General features: G+C 40.3%; 1 protein-coding gene across 2 annotated transcripts in view; it reads right to left on the bottom strand.

Moving 5' to 3' along the window:
* SEMA3A (semaphorin 3A) overlaps positions 1–18,473 on the bottom strand; it is a 419,590-nt gene that overhangs the window by 38,606 nt on the left and 362,511 nt on the right. For both annotated transcript variants that reach the window (XM_084624857.1, XM_084624856.1), the window contains 4 exons: positions 7,015–7,157; positions 5,520–5,634; positions 5,339–5,408; positions 3,786–3,930 (listed from right to left, as the gene is read on the bottom strand). In XM_084624857.1, coding sequence (XP_084480983.1) covers positions 3,786–3,930; positions 5,339–5,408; positions 5,520–5,634; positions 7,015–7,157 — 473 coding nt within the window. The remainder of the gene's footprint in view (positions 1–3,785; positions 3,931–5,338; positions 5,409–5,519; positions 5,635–7,014; positions 7,158–18,473) is intronic.

Here is an 18,473-nt window from a genome sequence, read left to right as displayed (position 1 = left end):
ACCAGTATTTTAGCAAAGGAACTTACTGGTAGCAATGTTCATCAAGTCAACACGTTAGGCATAATATTTACAGAAAGCCGATTTTAGATTTGAAATCATGAGCATTGGTTAGAAAAACTTAATTCCAGGGGTTAGGTTGACTTGGACTCCATACGCAGTAAAAGGAAGTAAGAATCTCCCCTTTACACCTCTATGTGGGTTACCTGGACCTAGTGCTTGGGCATGCAAGAATAAATGGGGATACATTTCTTCTTATTCCTTCCCCAGTGTAAGTGGGTAGGAAATGGGTGGAGCCATGAATCCATCTTCCCTGCTCACTGGCCAGTGCAGCTGAGCCAGCGCAGCATGAAAGTATAACAATTTGTTGCTGCTCTATACCCACAGGAAATCTCTAACCCTCATGAGCAAGGGGGAAGAAATGATGGAATTATGCTTTCCAGAGATATGTCTGCTTTACCCTGCATCCCCCGAGGTACTCCTGACGTGGTGCTGCTTCTGCCCCACCTCATGTTCAGAGCTCTGTCTAAAGTCAAAACCTGTCCCTACGAGTTACAATCCAGGATACAGAACACTGGATACCATGCAACCGCTGTGTACAATCAGTGCAGCCTGAATTTCAAATACTGACTTCTCACAATGAACTCTCCCTTAATAGGTTACCGACCAGCAATTATTTGCAGAAATTACTGAGGGAATAAATCTGAGTCACCAAAAAATTGCAAATAATTCACATTCAGAAAAGGAAGTGAAACTTGTTGAATTAATTATTGACCCATGCATGTTGATATTTTTTACAATAGTTTTTTTAAGGGTATGGATTTAGAGAAATACATTCAAAATATTGTAGCCAGTGGAAAAGTCTTGTCACTTTTACGTGTGTATTTATGCTGGATTTTTTGGCAGAGACTTTAGACTTCATAATGGCAGTACATAACAAAGACAGGGCCTGATACTGCTTAGAGGTTATTGGCAAGACTCTCTCTGACTTCAGAGGTCCTGATCCAACAATCCAGTCCAACAAAACATTTAAGCAAGCATCTGAGTAGTTCACAATGGGACTACTCAGATACTTAAAGTTAACTGCATGTTAGGGTCACTAGATTTGCCAATTTTATAGGGACAGTGCAGATATTCAGGGCTTTGTCTTATATAGGCATCAATTACACGCCACCTCCTGTCCCAATTTTTCACACTTGCTGTCAGGCCACCCTAGTGCATGTCTTTGTGATTTGCCAGTTAGGGAGGTCATACTTCACTACACCTGGTCAGAGTTTCTTCATCAGTGAAGAAAATATGTTAGATCTCATCCTGGAGCTATCTATCTAGAGAGCCCAGTCTAGCAATCATAGAATCATAGAATCTCAGGGTTGGAAGGGACCTCAGGAGGTCATCTAGTCCAATCCCCTGCTCAAAGCAGGACCAATTCCCAACTTAATCATCCCAGCCAGGGCTTTGTCAAGCCTGACCGTAAAAACTTCTAAGGAAGGAGATTCCACCACCTCCCTAGGTAACGCATTCCAGTACTTCACCACCCTCCTAGTAAAAAAGGTTTTCCTAATATCCAACCTAAACCTCCCCCACTGCAACTTGAGACCATTACTCCTCGTTCAGTCATCTGCTACCACTGAGAACAGTCTAGATCCATCCTCTTTGGAACCCCCTTTCAGGTAGCTGAAAGCAGCTATCAATTTCCCCCTCATTCTTCTCTTCCGCAGACTAAACAATCCCAGTTCCCTCAGCCTCTCCTCATAAGTCACGTGTTCCAGTCCCCTAATCATTTTTGTTGCCCTCCACTGGACATTTTCCAATTTTTCCACATCCTTCTTGTAGTGTGGGGCCCAAAACTGGACAAAGTACTCCAGATGAGGCCTCACCAAAGTCGAATAGAGGGGTACAATCACATCCCTCGATCTGCTGGCAATGTCCCTACTTATACATCCCAAAATGCCATTGGCCTTCTTGGCAACAAGGGCACACTGTTGACTCATATCCAGCTTCTCGTCCACTGTAAGCCCTAGGTCCTTTTCTACAGAACTGCTGCCTAGCCATTCGGTCCCTAGTCTGTAGTCGTGCATGAGATTCTTCCATCCTAAGTGCAGGACTCTGCACTTGTCCTCGTTGAACCTCATCAGATTTCTTTTGGCCCAATCCTCTAATTTGTCTAGGGGCCGCTGTATCCTATCCCTACCCTCCAGCGTATCTACCTTTCCTCCCAGTTTAGTGTCATCTGCAAACTTGCTGAGGGTGCAATCCACGCCATCCTCCAGATCATTTATGAAGATATTGAACAAAACCGGCCCCAGGACCGACCCTTGGGGCACTCCACTTGATACCGTCTGCCAACTAGACATGGAGCCATTGATCACTCCCCGTTGAGCCCGACAATCTAGCCAGCTTTCTATCCACCTTATAGTCCATTCATCCAGCCCATACTTCTTTAACTTGCTGACAAGAATACTGTGGGAGACCGTGTCAAAAGCTTTGCTAAAGTCAAGGAACAACATGTCCACTGCTTTCCCCTCATCCACAGAGCCAGTTATCTCGTCATAGAAGGCAATTAGATTAGTCAGGCATGACTTGCCCTTGGTGAATCCATGCTGACTGTTCCTGATCACTTTCCTCTCCTCTAAGTGCTTCAGAATTGATTCCTTGAGGACCTGCTCCATGATTTTTCCAGGGACTGAGGTGAGGCTGACGGGACTGTAGTTCCCAGGATCCTCCTCCTTCCCTTTTTTAAAGATGGGCACTACAACACTGCAGAGCTTGAGACTTTTCTGTGAAGAAATCTGGTTATTCCTTAGCAATCACATCCACTGAATGAGGAGAATTATACAATCCTTTTGCTGAGAAATCATTCTTTTCTTTAACATATGAAGCAGTTTTTGTTAGGCCAGACATCTGTATCATTTAACCATTGTTTTACACATTTATCATGGAAGCCAGTTTTGAGAAGAAGCTAGAAAGGATAGTTTAAAGGTTACTAACAATTAAAGGACAATCTATATGATCACAGAATCATAGAAATGCCCATATATGAATAATGCTTATGTGCTATTCTTGTTTTTTTACTTCACTGTACTTACTTGGATCTGTATAGTTTATTTGAGGCATAGATACATCTGAATGGGCTAGATCCTCAGCCTAGTGTTCACAGGAGTCTCAATGGAGCTAAGCTGATTTGCACCAGCTGAAGATCTACCCTGATATGTACAACCCAAACCTTTTCCTCTAACACATTCTACCGGAGAAAAGGCAGATGAATAGGCAAAGCTCAGCAGCATTTCTGGGACCTGACAATGACTGGGGTGGATGGGAAGTCATAAATAGTGGTTTCATAGACACCATAGTGACAGAGGCATTAGAAAGAGACAGGAAAGTAGAATAACAGTTAAAAAATCCCTTTTGGAATTGGAAATTATTCCAGTGCCTTCCCCGTCCACTGCAGAAATGGTTACCTTAGAACTCTAAAGAAGTGAAATTTATGAAAGGAAAGCTGCATTATTCCTTAACTACTCTACAAATACTCAACAAAATCCTGCATCCCTGCTCCAGTCAAACATCTCCTGAAGTCGATATGGTTTTTGTCTGACTGAGGTTTACAGGATTAGGCTCATTGACAAGCCAGCTGCACTTTGCAAATCGAGGCAGCGCATTCTGGATTTGCAGCAACAGCTAGTTTGCTCTTACATTAGCCTGCCTTTCCCACTTGTTCAGCTTCTTTTGTGTTATAAGTTCAAGTACAATGGAATGAGCGAAATCAGTATCAGATTTCCCAGTGCACTTACAGTTCCTGGCCGTGGATATGGTACACGTCCTTGATAAGGCACCCATTGATAGTTGGGACCATCTCTGTGAGCATATGGACCAAGGAACACCCTCCTTACATCTGTCATGCTGTACATACACACTGCTGACCCCTTGAAGATGTTGCTAAAAATGGGGTAGGGGAAAGAAAAATAAGTCAGTTTCTTTAAATTATTTGTCAATTTAATCACAGGAGAATGGTGGGATTAAAGGCTCTTTAATTAATTACATGCATTGATTTTCCAAACTCTGAAATGCTGTCTAGGCGAACCCAAACACGTTCCTTAGAAAGTTCAGTTTAACTGACAGAAATCTCTCAGATGTTTTTCTAAACAGAATGGCTGCTGGCTGCTACTTAAAATTTATTGTTTATATACGTCCAGATCCAATTTCAATGGGATTTTCTTCGAGTAGGTATTACTCTATATGAGTAATACTTAGGATGGTCGAATCTGGCTCTTAATAGATAATAAGTGTCTTCAGTTTTCCATCCCTGATTTTGAAACTGAACTGCTTCATAAAGAAGGCAGGGTGAAAAATCTATTTGTAATAGCTGTTATTCTGCAAATGCAATTTATTGGTATAAATATGAAATAAAGAGGTCTCATGTGTTTTTCATAGTGGTGACCTTCATGCAAAAGGGTCTGTAACCCATTACTCATCCTGTAGCCAACTAATCACTTTATATACTCTTGCTAATAGTCAGCAAATTTGTTTTAGTTTTGCCCTTTCTCTCTCTCCCTCACTTCCCCCTTTTGACAACACACACTGAAACTGCACTGCTATGCATTTCCTTGGGGTTTCTACAAGGATAGTAGATTCCACATGAGCCTCATTCTTGTGGATTATGTGATGACTAGAAACTTACATTTAAAAACATATGCCTCCCTCCGTGGTTATAGGTGGCTTTTCCCTCAGAGGCAAATTCAACAGTCCTTCATGAGACAAAAGCCTAGGGACAATTCCATCCCTGGTGTAAGCCCATTTGAGGGAAGTTCTATGGACTGTGTTATGCATGAGATCAGACTAGATGACCACAGTGATCTATTCTAGCCTTACAATCTATAAGCCTATGAAGCCAAAGGATTTACACCAAGGATGTACTGGACTCAGTTGAAGAGTGGTGGAAAAAATCTTTGCTGTTTTTTCTTAAAAAGCTTATTGATTGTCCAGAAGTTTTCTAAAATTCTAAATTTTGATATTTAAAAAATGTGGGTTTTTTTTTAAATTTCCTGCATTATTTTACCAACTCTATTTGGCAAGGGATTTGACATTTCACCCTTCATCTTTAAAGCCAGTTTTTCAACAGGAAGAGGCTGAGAAACTGACACATTCTTTCAGACGTGTGTCAGGGCAATGATGTACATTGCTCATAAGAAAAGAAATTTAATTCATTACTTCTAACTTACACTGCCTTCTAGCAGTTCAAAGGTTAAGAAAATGCTGTGTTTCTTAAGAACATTTTAACAAAGAGAGCTCTTTAAAGCAACCAGCCACACAAGTTTCCATACAAGTAAAATGATACACTCTGTACCTGGAAGTTGTAAACACTCCATAGACTATTGGATTTTTGAGGTCTTTTGAGTTCATTAGAAACACATCCTCTGTAACAAAAACAACAACAACAACAACAACAAAAAAGAAAATACATGGTCATTTCAGTAATGAAAATACCAGAAAATGATTCTGCATTCAAAGCCATTGTGGCTACTTACGTAGTTCATCAAAATGAGTATCAATGCCATTGGGCCCTGGCACAGAACAAATCAGGCGTGCTTTAAGGAAAGTTGTCCATTTATTAACAAGGCTTCTGTGTCCACCAAAGTCATTCTAACAGAAGAAGTATTATATGTTAATACATAATCATGTTCCTGTTTGAAATGTTAAATATAACATCATAATCCCCAGTTTTACATATTGTCCTTTTTATGGTTTAGGAAATTATAAAATCTCCCTCATTTTTCAAATATACCAATACTGAATCAATTTCAATTTATCATGGTAATTGCTATGTATTTAGTATCATTTTCAGAAGAACTTATTCCTAGAAAATCTTGAAATAAATTAAATTAGAAAGAAAGAAAGAAAGAAAGAAAGAAAGAAAGAAAGAAAGAAAGAAAGAAAGAAAGAAAGAAAGAAAGAAAGCAATTAGGCAGATTGACAGAGTATTTTGCTTCTGTTCAAGCTTACATGTGGCCAAGACTCAATAAAGTTTAAACAGCTCATTATTCTTTACCGAGTATCAACAAAGTAGCCCCACAAGTTGTACAAGATCAAAGTATAAAAGGTGTTAGGGTGGGAGAATCAGATGTTTAATAGCAGGGCTGGGAGTGGGAGCAGATCAAGGTCTCTGTAAGGGTGGGGCTATAATTTTCCAAGCTGCTATCTTGTTTTTCAGAGATGGTAAATTGGAGTCCTGCCTAAAGGAATAATGTGAAATTCTACTCTAAACGTTATATTTACCAATTCATGGTGATCACTTAATTCACAGATATTTTCTCAAGGTCCCTCAGGAAAAAATTGGATATTTGTTGGGATGGATGAACCCGTTTGAGACCCTTGACACTGTTCATTTATAAAACTTAGCCTAAGCAATTATTTTCATTTTAATGTGCCTCTTCCTTTAGAAGTTCTGCCCAGAATGGGAGCCTTGGATGTCAAAAATAACTCAAGAAAGAAAATGTCTACAGAACATCTGGTCCACCTGGAAGCAGGGAGTACCACGTTTCTTGCACAAGACTCTATTTCTCTCAGCCGCATTTTAAAACTCAGGAGGGTCTTATAATTTTTGGATGATGCATTGTAAATTTGGGGTGCTACTCCAAACAGAACAGAACTGAATATTATATCTCTTTGATGTTTTCCCTTGATTATTGGTCATTCTGGAAGACCTTGGAATCACTACATTGCCAGTGTTACCATAAACTAATGTACAGCCAAGAAAGAAGAAAAGGAGGACTTGTGGCACCTTAGAGACTAACCAATTTATTTGAGCATAAGCTTTCGTGAGCTACAGCTGTAGCTCACGAAAACTTATGCTCAAATAAATTGGTTAGTCTCTAAGGTGCCACAAGTCCTCCTTTTCTTTTTGTGAATACAGACTAACACGGCTGCTACGCTGAAACCAGCCAAGAAAGAGTAGTTGCTAATATCACTTTTACAACTTTAACTGAGGGCATTCATTCTCATAACATTAAGTCACCATATTACCTTGCAGATCTGCCCTATTCTGGCATGGGTGGCTTTTCCAGAGTGCTCTCCATCAATTGCATTTTCACGGAAGAAGAAATAGATTTTGTCATCTTCTGGGTTATCACTTTCTGGTATTAGGTGGGCACTAACAAACCTAGGATCTGAGAATAAAATGCCAATGTACATGTTACTACATAGCAAGTAAAATCTGTTGCCTCATTTACATGAAAGGATTCTTCCATTCTGACTTGCACACATGAACTAACCCTTTAATCAAATAAGCAAATTTTCAACTTTTCTTCCTGGTGCTCCCACCCAAAGGAAATCCCTATCACAACTTGTTTCTGCTCTTTGAATCTACTACTAGAACAACACACACACACACACCCCCAACACTGCACACCAGCGCACATCTATAGTTTATTTATCCAGTATATAGCAGCGCTTGCTATTCATAGTCTGTAGTGATTCAGGAAAACATATGGAGTAATATAATACATATGAAATTGCTCTATTAACTGTATTGTAACATTACAGCACAGCTTCCTAATTCCATACATGGATTGCTGAGAGTTTCTTTCACATTCAGTCTTGCCTACTTCTTATTTCCTTGTTTATTTTGACTTTCTATACAGCAGAAATGAAAACTGCTCAGGAAAGCTATGATAGAGGAAGAAGATGGTTTGTCCAGTAGCTAGGGTGTTTGGCTGAGAATTGGGAGAGCTGTGTTCACATCCCTGAACTACCATATACATCCTCTGTGACCTTAATCAAGTCACTTAACCTCTCTGTGTCTTAGTCCCCCGTGTATAAAATGTAAGGGTGATGTGAAGATAAATACACTAAAGATTGGGAGGTTCTCAGCATCTGTAGTAATAGGAACTATAGACAGAACACTCAAGAACAGGTTAAAAATCATTCTATAAAACATTTTTGGATGAAAAATGGCCATTTTGTTTGAAATTTTCCATTTTTTTAACTACTAAAAACAAAAACAAAACAATGTTTTGAAAACCATTTTTTTTGTGTGTGGAAAAACAAAACCCTTTAGGTGGAAAAGATTTTTAAAATGAGTTTTTTCATTTTTTAAGAAAAGTTTAATGAAAAATACCATTTTCTGACCAGCTCTATTGACATCATTATTCAAAGTACAAATTCCCCTTCCACACATATGTCTATATCTAGACAATGATACTGTAGATATATAAAGCCTCAAGAGAGACTGATAAAAAAATAGAAAACAATGGGCAAAGAAATTAGGACATATATGAGTATATATCAGCATAGATCCATTGACTTCAATGAGGCTGTGCCAGTTTACACCAGAGGAAGATCTGGCCAATATTCACAAAAAGAAAAGGAGTACTTGTGGCACCTTAGAGACTAACCAATTTATTTGAGCATAAGCTTCCATGAGCTACAGCTCACTTCATGCTCAAATAAATTGGTTAGTCTCTAAGGTGCCACAAGTACTCCTTTTCTTTTTGTGAATACAGACTAACACGGCTGTTACTCTGAAACCTGGCCCAATATTGCATTTTTGATTCAAATATTTCCGTTGGCCTCTTTAACCAGGGAAAAGGAGGTAAATCAAAGAGAATCACCAAGCTGTTCTTCTTCCTACGGCATTTTACATCCTACTGGGATAATTCAGTGTGAACTATATTTAACTATTGAAAGAGTCCTGTCCCTATGTCAGATTATAAGCTGTTCTAGCATCATATATTAAAATATCATTTTAACACATATCACCACATATTTAGGGAGGTAATGAGCCAGATTATGCTATGCTGATTTTCATCAACTGAGGATCTGGCTCATTAAAACCACTACTTTATTTACTAAGGATGCTCCTCAGTTTATATGCTAATTAACTATATACACTATGTGTGATGAGCACTGTGTCATCAACTAATATCACTTCTCATATCAGCAGATGTTTGACTTTGCTTTTTGGTTGTAGACATGCAAGGTTGAAGAGTTTTCCATCTGATCTTGTATGGAGATGTCCACTTTGGTGCTAGATGATGACCCAGCAAAGAGAAAAATAAACTGAAGAATGTTGGTGCCAAAACTCCTCCCTGTCCAACATCACTGTGAATTTCAAAGCTGTCAGATTGATCACCATCACATTGGACTATAGCCTTCATGCTATTATGGAAGGATTGAATGAGACTGAGGAGGATTGGGAGGCAACCAGTTCTCTCTAGCAACTGAAAAAGATCCTTTCTGTTAACCAGGTCAAAAGCTTTTGTAAGATCTATGAAGGCCATGCATAGAGGTTATCCTTATTCTTGACACTTTTTGGAGGGGGGTGTACTCTGGCGGCAATTTAAAGAGTTCGGGGCTCTAAAGACCCCACCTCTTCCAGTTGAGGCCCTGATCCCTTCTGGTTGGCGCCCTGCCCCTCTGCTCAGGACTCTGGCGTACCGGTAGGTCCTTTAAGTTACTTTCATCCCTGAGCATACAAGTGCATGGTCTATATCACAGTCTCCACTGTGAAGAATGCAAGTATGGAGGGCATCCTTTAGGTGTTTTCTACAGGTGACAATTACATCTAGTTGATTCTAGTGTCCAGATCAGGAGTGTGTCTCCATGAGACCTTCCAGTGATGCATGTGTTGGTAATACACAGTTGTTGGTGGGTGAAGAGCTCCAATAGTCTTTGACCATTGTTGTTAATTTTTCCCACTCCATGGTGGCCAGTGATTAGCAGCCACATCTCGTGATGTGAACTGACTTTAGCACTGAAGTCTTTCAGTAGACAGAGTTGGTTGCCTAGTGGTAGCTTGCTGATGACACAGCTGAGCTGCTGATAGAGCAAGTCCTTCTCTACAGAGGTGAAGAAAAGTGTTGGCACATATGTGCTAATGATGTTGGCAAATCCACCTGTGGTAGATATTCTTACTAATATGATACATTCTGATGTTGCAATGGGATATTCGACTAGAGATGTGAATGAATTTTTGACTGCAAAATCCACCCTGTCCTCAGAGAGGCCTTGTTTGCTTTCTCCATGCCAAAAGAAGAAACATTGCATCTTGCATAGAGAGCCTGTATGTTAGTCCACTCTCAGAGAGAGAGGCTAAATCAATGTCAAGCTTCTCCAGCTCTCTGTCAGTGATGGCAGTCTTCCTCCAGTAACTGACCTCCTCTAGGTTGTTTGACATACCAGTGCATGTTGTCCTCATATTCCAACAAGCAAGTTTGAAGAGGGAGACCATCATACCCAAATCTTTGGTGCATACACCTAAGCAGAAAAGAAATAAGGAGGCAGTGGTTGGGCTTAGGCTCACAGCCCCCCTCTTGGTGGTATTATCCAGGCCCAAAGGCTCAGAAGACCAAGATGTTTAGAAGCCAGCACAGCTGCAGGAGATGCTGGAAGGCAGAGCTGAATTGCAATGCCAACCATCTAACGCTTTCTCCACAGCGGGTTTAGTTCAGAGTTGTCTCCCCTAGTCTTTGCTCAACCAAGAGCTAGCTGCAAGGCAGCAGTGACAGCTGGAATTACTCCTTTGTGGCTATTATTTTTCATTCCAATGGGTATCTGGCACACCCCTCCCACCACTCAGTGGCGAGATTCCCAGTTTAAATGCTGAGCGCCCAACTTGTACGGGGTTACGTGATACCAGCAGCAGCCACGCACACTTGACCTGATCTGAGGAAATTCAACAACTTTGCAATGGCCTTGCCCTAGCTTGTGATGAACGTCTTGCCTGATGTCTGGAGCCTATTGCCCAACAACTCTTGGGGGCCTGACTTTGCCCAAACCCAGTCCTTTGGGGCCACGGTGATCCAGCCAGATAGTTACCTGTCACCCAATTTAGCACTCTCTGCAGCCCTGGATTGCAATTCTGTCTTTCTCTTCTTTCAGGGAAGGAGTGGAGATGATGCGTAAAAGTCAGGCACTTCATATACCCTGTTTTCCTATTAGTGCACTCATGCAGCAAAAGGAAGTATGTTCCCCAGTATATCTGTTCAGCTGTTGAGACTAGGGATAAAGCATCACCCTGAAAATTTTAGCTAGTTCACTAACTTATCTTATTACCAAGAGTTCCCCAGGGAGAGTTTAAGATAATTCAGGCAGCACTGACATACTTCATATGGTCAGCACAGACACATAAGGAAGTTGATGACATATAGAAGAGAGGCTATGCTGGAATGAGCTAATGCTGAATGGGAAGTGGAAGCAGGAGCCGAAAGCAGTAGTACCCATGATAGTGCTCCGCAGACTATTATCGATGGATATGACTATCTCAGATCGCCATATACAAATTACTGGAGTCTATGTGATCCCAAAACATGTCTACAACTATTAAGAAACACATGGTTCTTCTAATAATATAAGCAGTCACAACACCCTGTGTATCATATTCTTTTCCATATTCCAGGCCCAAAAAACACCTTCAGTGGAAAGGATTTAATCAAAGTCAAAATGTGTTTTAAAAAGACAACAAACATCAAAAGAACATGTCAGAAGTATATTTAAGCGTGATCAAAGGGGAATGAAACCACAATGTTAACATGATAAACATTAATGGCAGAAACATTTCTCTGATCTCATAGCCAGTCCAAGCAGGTTAAAAATAGAAACGTTGATTTAAAACAATCAGTGTCAAGAAGCAAATAATTAAGAAATGCACTTCAACTTTTTTCAATCTCCTTTTCTCAAGTCTCTTGACACTGGGCTACTTCTCATATCCTAACTGACACCTTCTGCTAGCTCCAGTTTTGTATGGCCCCCTGGGATTACCAGTTCTTTAGCAATTTCATTGGCAGCAGCCCATTAAACTGTCCTTCATGAGAAATCTACCACTTTATGAAAAAGACACCTTGGTCCAGCTGCCTTTATGATTGATATGCCATTGTTTGCTTAGTTAAGTAATGGAAACATGTTTTGCTTGTCTCAGCACTTCAGGTTCAGATAATGCTAAAGAAAAATCAATCTTTATTTGCTCCTTCACAAGCATTATTCTTTAGCAATAACAACAAAAGAACAACAGCAAAAACAATAAAAGAAAGCAGATTGGATTCCCGAATGAATCGTATTAGCATTTTAATGATGATCCATAAAGGAAACGGCACCAAAATTGCCTTTAGATGTCAAGATGCACTAACTACGCTGAACAAACAGAAGTTGGGGTCATTCCTTTATAGAATCATAGAACTGGAAGGGACCTCGAGAGGTCATCTAGTCCAGTCCCCCGCACTCACGGCAGGACCAAGTATTATCTAGACCATCCCTGACAGGTGTTTGTCCAACCTTCTCTTAAAAATCTCCAATGATGGAGATTTGTCATTTCAAAGAAGAAAAAGGGCAGTTCTCACAGGAAGCATTCTGTAAGGAGGTTGAATCAGATGCCCCCGTTACAGTAGATTTGTGGTCAGAATTACAAATTTCCCCAGTTCACAGCTAGAACATTCGAGGACACTGTAGGGAAATTTTACGCTCAGTAAAGTTGCAGTTGCTGTAATTTAATGAAAATTATTGAAGGGTGACTAGAATCCTGCGAAGAGATAACGAGATGAGGGAATCTTACATTAAAAATTTAACAATAACAAAAACAGACAGCAATTCAGACTTCATAAACACACAGTGCTTGTCTACAGAGACCCAGCATATACAAAAAAGCAGGAACTGTCTTCAGAAAATCTGAACTTGAAAATCATAGCTAGCTCTATTGCCTTCTCAGAGGAAAACTTATAGCCCCAGTCACAAATGTGCACAGCAAAGCTCCAAGTCCTCACTGCTTTCCGTAAGGTCACCAGGGGACAAAGCTTTTAACATGTGATGACAAGAGAGCTAACATGTCTTATGCTCTTGCACACTTTACAATATTTTACAAACCTCTTAATCTTTTAATGGTGTGCTTCTACATTTCTCTCATTTAATTCCTCACCTGTCAAACACCTTCTTTTGCCACTGACTCAGTCAAACTTTGGGCCTGATTCTCACTTACAGATAAGGATCTTTGTAACCCTGGGAGCACCTCAGTGCCAAATGAAAGAGGGCCCCCCATCCTGTAACTCAGGCCTGACACAATCATTGCCCCAATGCACTGTTGTTATAATATGTATCTCAGAGGGGTCATCTGGGGTATCCTGTGTAAATTGGTGACACATTGGTCCCAAAAATTATTGTGTGATGTAAGGACTGGTTGTGTACAAAGTATAGATGTGTGCTGAAATTTGTGCTTTACATGTGCTTGGGAGACAATGCATAAACCTAGCCCACCCTAGAAAAAGGAATTTGTCTTTACTTGTCTGACCAGCTTGCAGAATCCTAACAGTGAACAATGAAAGTACATTTATGTATAAGGTAAACAGAGCCACCAAGCTAAACAAGCAAGGGAGAAAACTGTTTAACAATCACACCAGGGGACAGAATTTGCACTCCTGGCTCTTGAGGCACAGACAATAGACTTTGAGTAATACAAAGGGAGCAAAAAGGCATTTTAGTTATCCATCACTGAGTGGACAGAGGGTGAACCACTCTCTGAGCCTGTGAAAGTTGGATCACCAATCTGGTGGGGTAGGGATGATGTGAACCAATGGTAAGTAAGAAAACTGCTTAGGCAAAGATCATAACTAGCTAAAATTAAGTTTTAGTCACTAGAAGGCATGTTTTATTTTATTGTTTGTAACCATACCTGTCTTTTTTTTCTTTGCTTAGTATCACTTATTTCCTGTTAATAAACTTATTCTGGTTTTATTACAAAACCATCTGAGCGCTGTGTATTTAAGTGAAGTGTGAGCCTCTAGCTAACCTTACAGGCTGATGTGTGCCATATCTCTTTGGAGGCAATGAATTTAATAATTTCTGTAAGCATCCCATGTGAGGGATTGGACACTGCAGGGAGACATCTGTGGGTAACTTGGGAACTGGGGTTCACTGGTTGTTGTCTGCAAGGAAAGGTTTAGCTTGGCAGAGTCCTGAAGAGCTTTCTGGCAAGGCAGATGAGTTGGTGTGTCAGGGAACTGATACAGTTTAGCAACAGCAAAGCCCTTGCTCTTGCTAAGGCACAGGGTAACACAGGGGCTCACATTTCTGGATGTCCTGAGCATGACATCACCCCTTTTACAGCAGTCTGCTGGCATAAAGTTTCCTCAGAGATGTTGAAAATGGCTCCCTGAGACTATCCCTTATACAAGAGGACTCCTTGGCTGTTAAAAGATGGTGTAAGGATGTTACACCAGTCCTGTTCCCAGCCCTTAGCACAGGGGCTGTGTCAGGGCAGGGCCAGGGACAAAGAAAGAGTGTGGCTGAAGTACAATGTGTACTGGCAATTCTTTGTTTTTCAAGGCCTGTAGAGGACCTTGGGAAGCTTAGAGCATAAGTAAAAGCGGCTGTGAGCCATCCATACCATTTCTGTATTCATACCATATCTGGTTGTGATATTAGCTGCTCTTGCAAGATAAGTAGAACTGGTTTTGGTCATTCATACTTTAATAGGAATCCTGCTCCTGGGAAAAATCAAGAGTTCTCAAGGTAATGGTATTTATGATTTGGTAGATAGCACTTTTGTCTCTGAATCATTACTAAATCAGTACTCCAGAATGATGTTACAGGACTATGGTTTTATAGGTAGTGTTTGTTGGATGTGAAATTAAACTAGGGTCTGATAAGAGATTAGAGATCTCATCAAATTTTTTCAAAGTCTAGTGATACTAGCCTTAGTGTCATAGCAAAATTATAATACTGGATCATGTGTGTTTAGTTTATCTAAATTCCCCCTGCAATTGCAATTGCATATAATATTTTTCATTTTTTGGACTAAAACTTGTGTAATGTTGCTTTGTGCTGTTAAATACCGACACTGTTTCACTGTACAGGTGTCTGCATTTTGCTGGTCAGTGAAACAAAGTGCTTTGGGACATTTAAGGATGGAAGATGCTTTACATGATATTAAGCTCGCAACTTTTTCAAAATCCCAATACAAGAAGGTAGCACAGGAAGAAGGAAACACCTAGCTGAGGATGCTAATGAACTCACAATGCTCTTCCACATCCAGTTTCTGTCCAGACCTCAATTCCACTGCCACACAATTGGCAACAAGGATCGAATCATAGTGTGAAAGGATTTTCAATATTTTCGTTGTTATCATCATCTAAAAGTAATTCTTATTGTAAGAAACATTAAAACAAAGCTGTCTTCTTTAGTCAAGCTCTTTAGAAGTGCAGGTTGGGCATGGACAAAAAAACAAAGGCATGATTTTCAGAACTATATTGACACTTAGACTTCTCCTGAAGTAAAAACATCTCTGTACCTCAGGGTCTATGCTGATGGTTGTGGGTTATATAATTACATCTTTACTTCTGTGGAATCTACTTTGCTTGCTGCTTATAACTGCTCTCTGGATAAGATGGGAAAGACCAATTTTTCTCTCTCTCCATTCATACAAACTCCAAATTCCAAAGGAACCAGAAGGGACGTTGTGGGCTCCAGCCCTGTGGACAGAACCTATTGGTTTAGGTGTGCGAAACTCATGCAGACTGAAACCAGCCCCCCGAGTGGGCTGTCACATCTTGACAAAGACATAGCTCAACATCAGTTCAGATTAGCTGAACAGCACCATTTGTATTCTAAGTATAGCATTCACTGTAAGAAATCAGGAAATTAAAAAAGAAGAAAAGAAAAAATCAGAAACTGCAGATATAGTTTTCGGGAATGGAGAGAGATTTAGGCTTGGTTGTTATTTGGCCCACTACAACTGCTAAATGATATAAAGAGACCTTAGGATAAATGAGAGTCAGGCCCTAAGCCTAAGGACGTGTCTGCATTTGCCATCATAGGGGGCGGGGGGACTGCATCTTGCGTAGACATACCTGAGCTAGCTCTAACCTAGCTCAGGTTCTGCAGCAGAGAAGCTGTGGCAAAGTGCACTTCACTACAAAGTAGCCCCAAAAGTAACTACCAGGGTTCCAGGCAGGATTGTACATCCCACTCTGAAGCACACACTGCTGCAGCCTCACTGTTCTGGTACTTGAATTAGCTAGATTAAAACTAGCTCAAGTATGGCTACATGAGCTGCAGTCGCACCCTGTGCTTGTAATGCAGACATGCCCTTAGGCTTAGGGCCTGTCTCTCATTTACCCTAAGGTTCCTTTATACCACTCCTCCAGTGTAAAGAAGTCTTACAATGACAGCGAATTAAATGTATGCTCTCTTCAAGGCCACTTTCCACTGCCAAAGCAGTGAAAGTGGGCTTTAATGTCAATGAGAACCAGATCCATGGTGCCTCTACAGATGCTGTGCAGGAGCATGATGAGAGATAGCTCTTGTTACCCCTTTAAAATTTGTAACACACTCCCCTCAGTGCCACATAACTTAATTCTTTGCATATGAGTGTGTGGTGCTTCCCTCTAGCGCATGAGCAAGAGAGAGGATGCAAGACCTGCTGATTCTGTGTTTGCAGTACAGCAGTACCCACAATCTCCCGGCACTGCCACTAGGGTGGAGCCGATCTTTCCCCTCCCCGCTAATGTAGTTCTTAGTCTGAACATTTCTAACGAGTCATACTGTAGGCTGCATGGGAAGGCAAAGGAACAAAATGTTGAACTGTGAAATAATTATCAGTTTCTGAGGCCTTTGTTCTTAAAGAGACAACAATAATTTTGATTCTCTATAATGACTAATTATATGGTGAAGTAAAGTGAACACAAAAGTTCAGTCAAATTATAGCATAATTCACAAAGTAAATTAGATTTCCCACAAAACAAACCTTCTGATCTACCCATCCTATTTAATCTGAAAGAGGTGATTATTATCTCTTTAAAGAATAACCACCAAAATTTATGGGATGTCATTAGCACCTCTTTTCTGTGGCTGCCTATATCTGAAGGTGTTATATTTCTATCACCACTGTGTTAATTTTAAGATAATTGAGTTATTCCTAAAGTCCAGCAGCCAGAAGACTGATATCCTTCAAAAAAAATCTATATTATCTTAAAGTTTGTAGCCCACATATGATGGGGATTTGGAAAGGAAAATGATATGGATCAGGCATTAATAGCATGGCTGATGAAGGATGCATGTTACCTAGGGAGGCTGTGGGATCTCCACCACTGGAGGTTTTTAAAATCAGGTTAGACAAGCAGCTATCAAGGATGGTCTAGATAACACTTACGGGGCTGGATTAGCTGACCTACCGAGGTCCCTGCGAGTCCTGTATTTCTCTGAGTCTCTGAAGCTGTGAGCTGATCAGCAGTGCAGAGGGCTCTGCATGGTGATCTCAGCCCCACCATATCTCCTGAGATTTAGGCATCTAGGATCCCCTACCCAATTTTACAGGGAACACAAACTCCTCACTGGCAGGACAAATTTTCCACTCACGTTGTTTCCTGTCCCCTGTGTATATTTTTCCTGCATAGTGGACAATATGGCCCTTATCTCTTGGGTCTCAGTTCATTCATTTGCAAAATAGGAAGAATAATATTTATCTACTGTACCTTACAGGGGTGTTGTCAGGCTTAATCCATTAATGCCAGTGAACTGACTAGAAGGTGCTACATATATATACAAAAAGAACTGGATTGAGCCCATCAACTCATTTTTTAGGGAATGTTCATCAGATGATGATCACCAAACCAGTCCCATTTCAAAGTAGTGATCCAGCAGACAAACAGTCCTGTAGAGATTCCCTAACCTTTCTAATCCTTGCATAATAATTTAATTCCTTTGCCAAGTCCTTCTGATGTAGCCACAAAGCTGAGGTCATTTTGTCAGACTATGTAAAATAGCTTTATTATTATAATTAACTTTTACAGCCAATGTACAAGAACTTGACACAAAATCCATTAAGGCAAGCTTAATAAATGAAGGCAGTAGAGAGTAAGCACTGGGTGAATGACAGTTTTTAACTAATCTCTCAATTTAGTGAAATAAAGCAAAATCCAGCAGGGCATTTCAGCAACACTTGGGAGTGGAGACACAAATCCTCATTGCTACTTTTGATATTCAGTGTGATAACATCAATTATGACGACCTCATTTAGTAGTCACGTGGACATAATATGTAATTCCAACTTAATTTAGCATCAATCAACAGAAAAAAAAAGAATTACCAGCAGTTATAGCTGAATGGAAATAAGTTACAGGCTTATCACTGATATGGTATATTAACACTGTCGATACAAAAAAAAAAAAGAGATGGGGGGGCAAATATTGGCGTACGCTGTGATTACAATCATGGATTCCCTAGAGATGGAAAAGACCTACTCGGTTACCTAGTCCATCTCCCTGTTAACAGAGGATTGTTCATCATCAATTAGACTTTAAGGGTCAAATCTTGCTCACTGTAGTCACAGAAAACATGTACTTCCATGTCTGCATACAGAGGTTTAGAAAGCTTTGAGGCATAATGACTGTAACTCCAGATTATAAAAAGTTTCTGGGAATATTCTCAAGCTGTTGTCAGAAAGGGAGGTTCACCTGTATTTTAATGTTATTTTTTAGTGGGTATGGTGGGGTGCTTACAAG

Source organism: Lepidochelys olivacea, assembly GCF_965140295.1.
Source record: "Lepidochelys olivacea isolate rLepOli2 genome assembly, chromosome: 1".
Lineage (NCBI taxonomy): Eukaryota > Metazoa > Chordata > Testudines > Cheloniidae > Lepidochelys > Lepidochelys olivacea.
The sequence above is the reverse complement of the archived record's forward strand: the minus strand, read 5'-3'. Positions and strand labels throughout refer to the sequence as shown.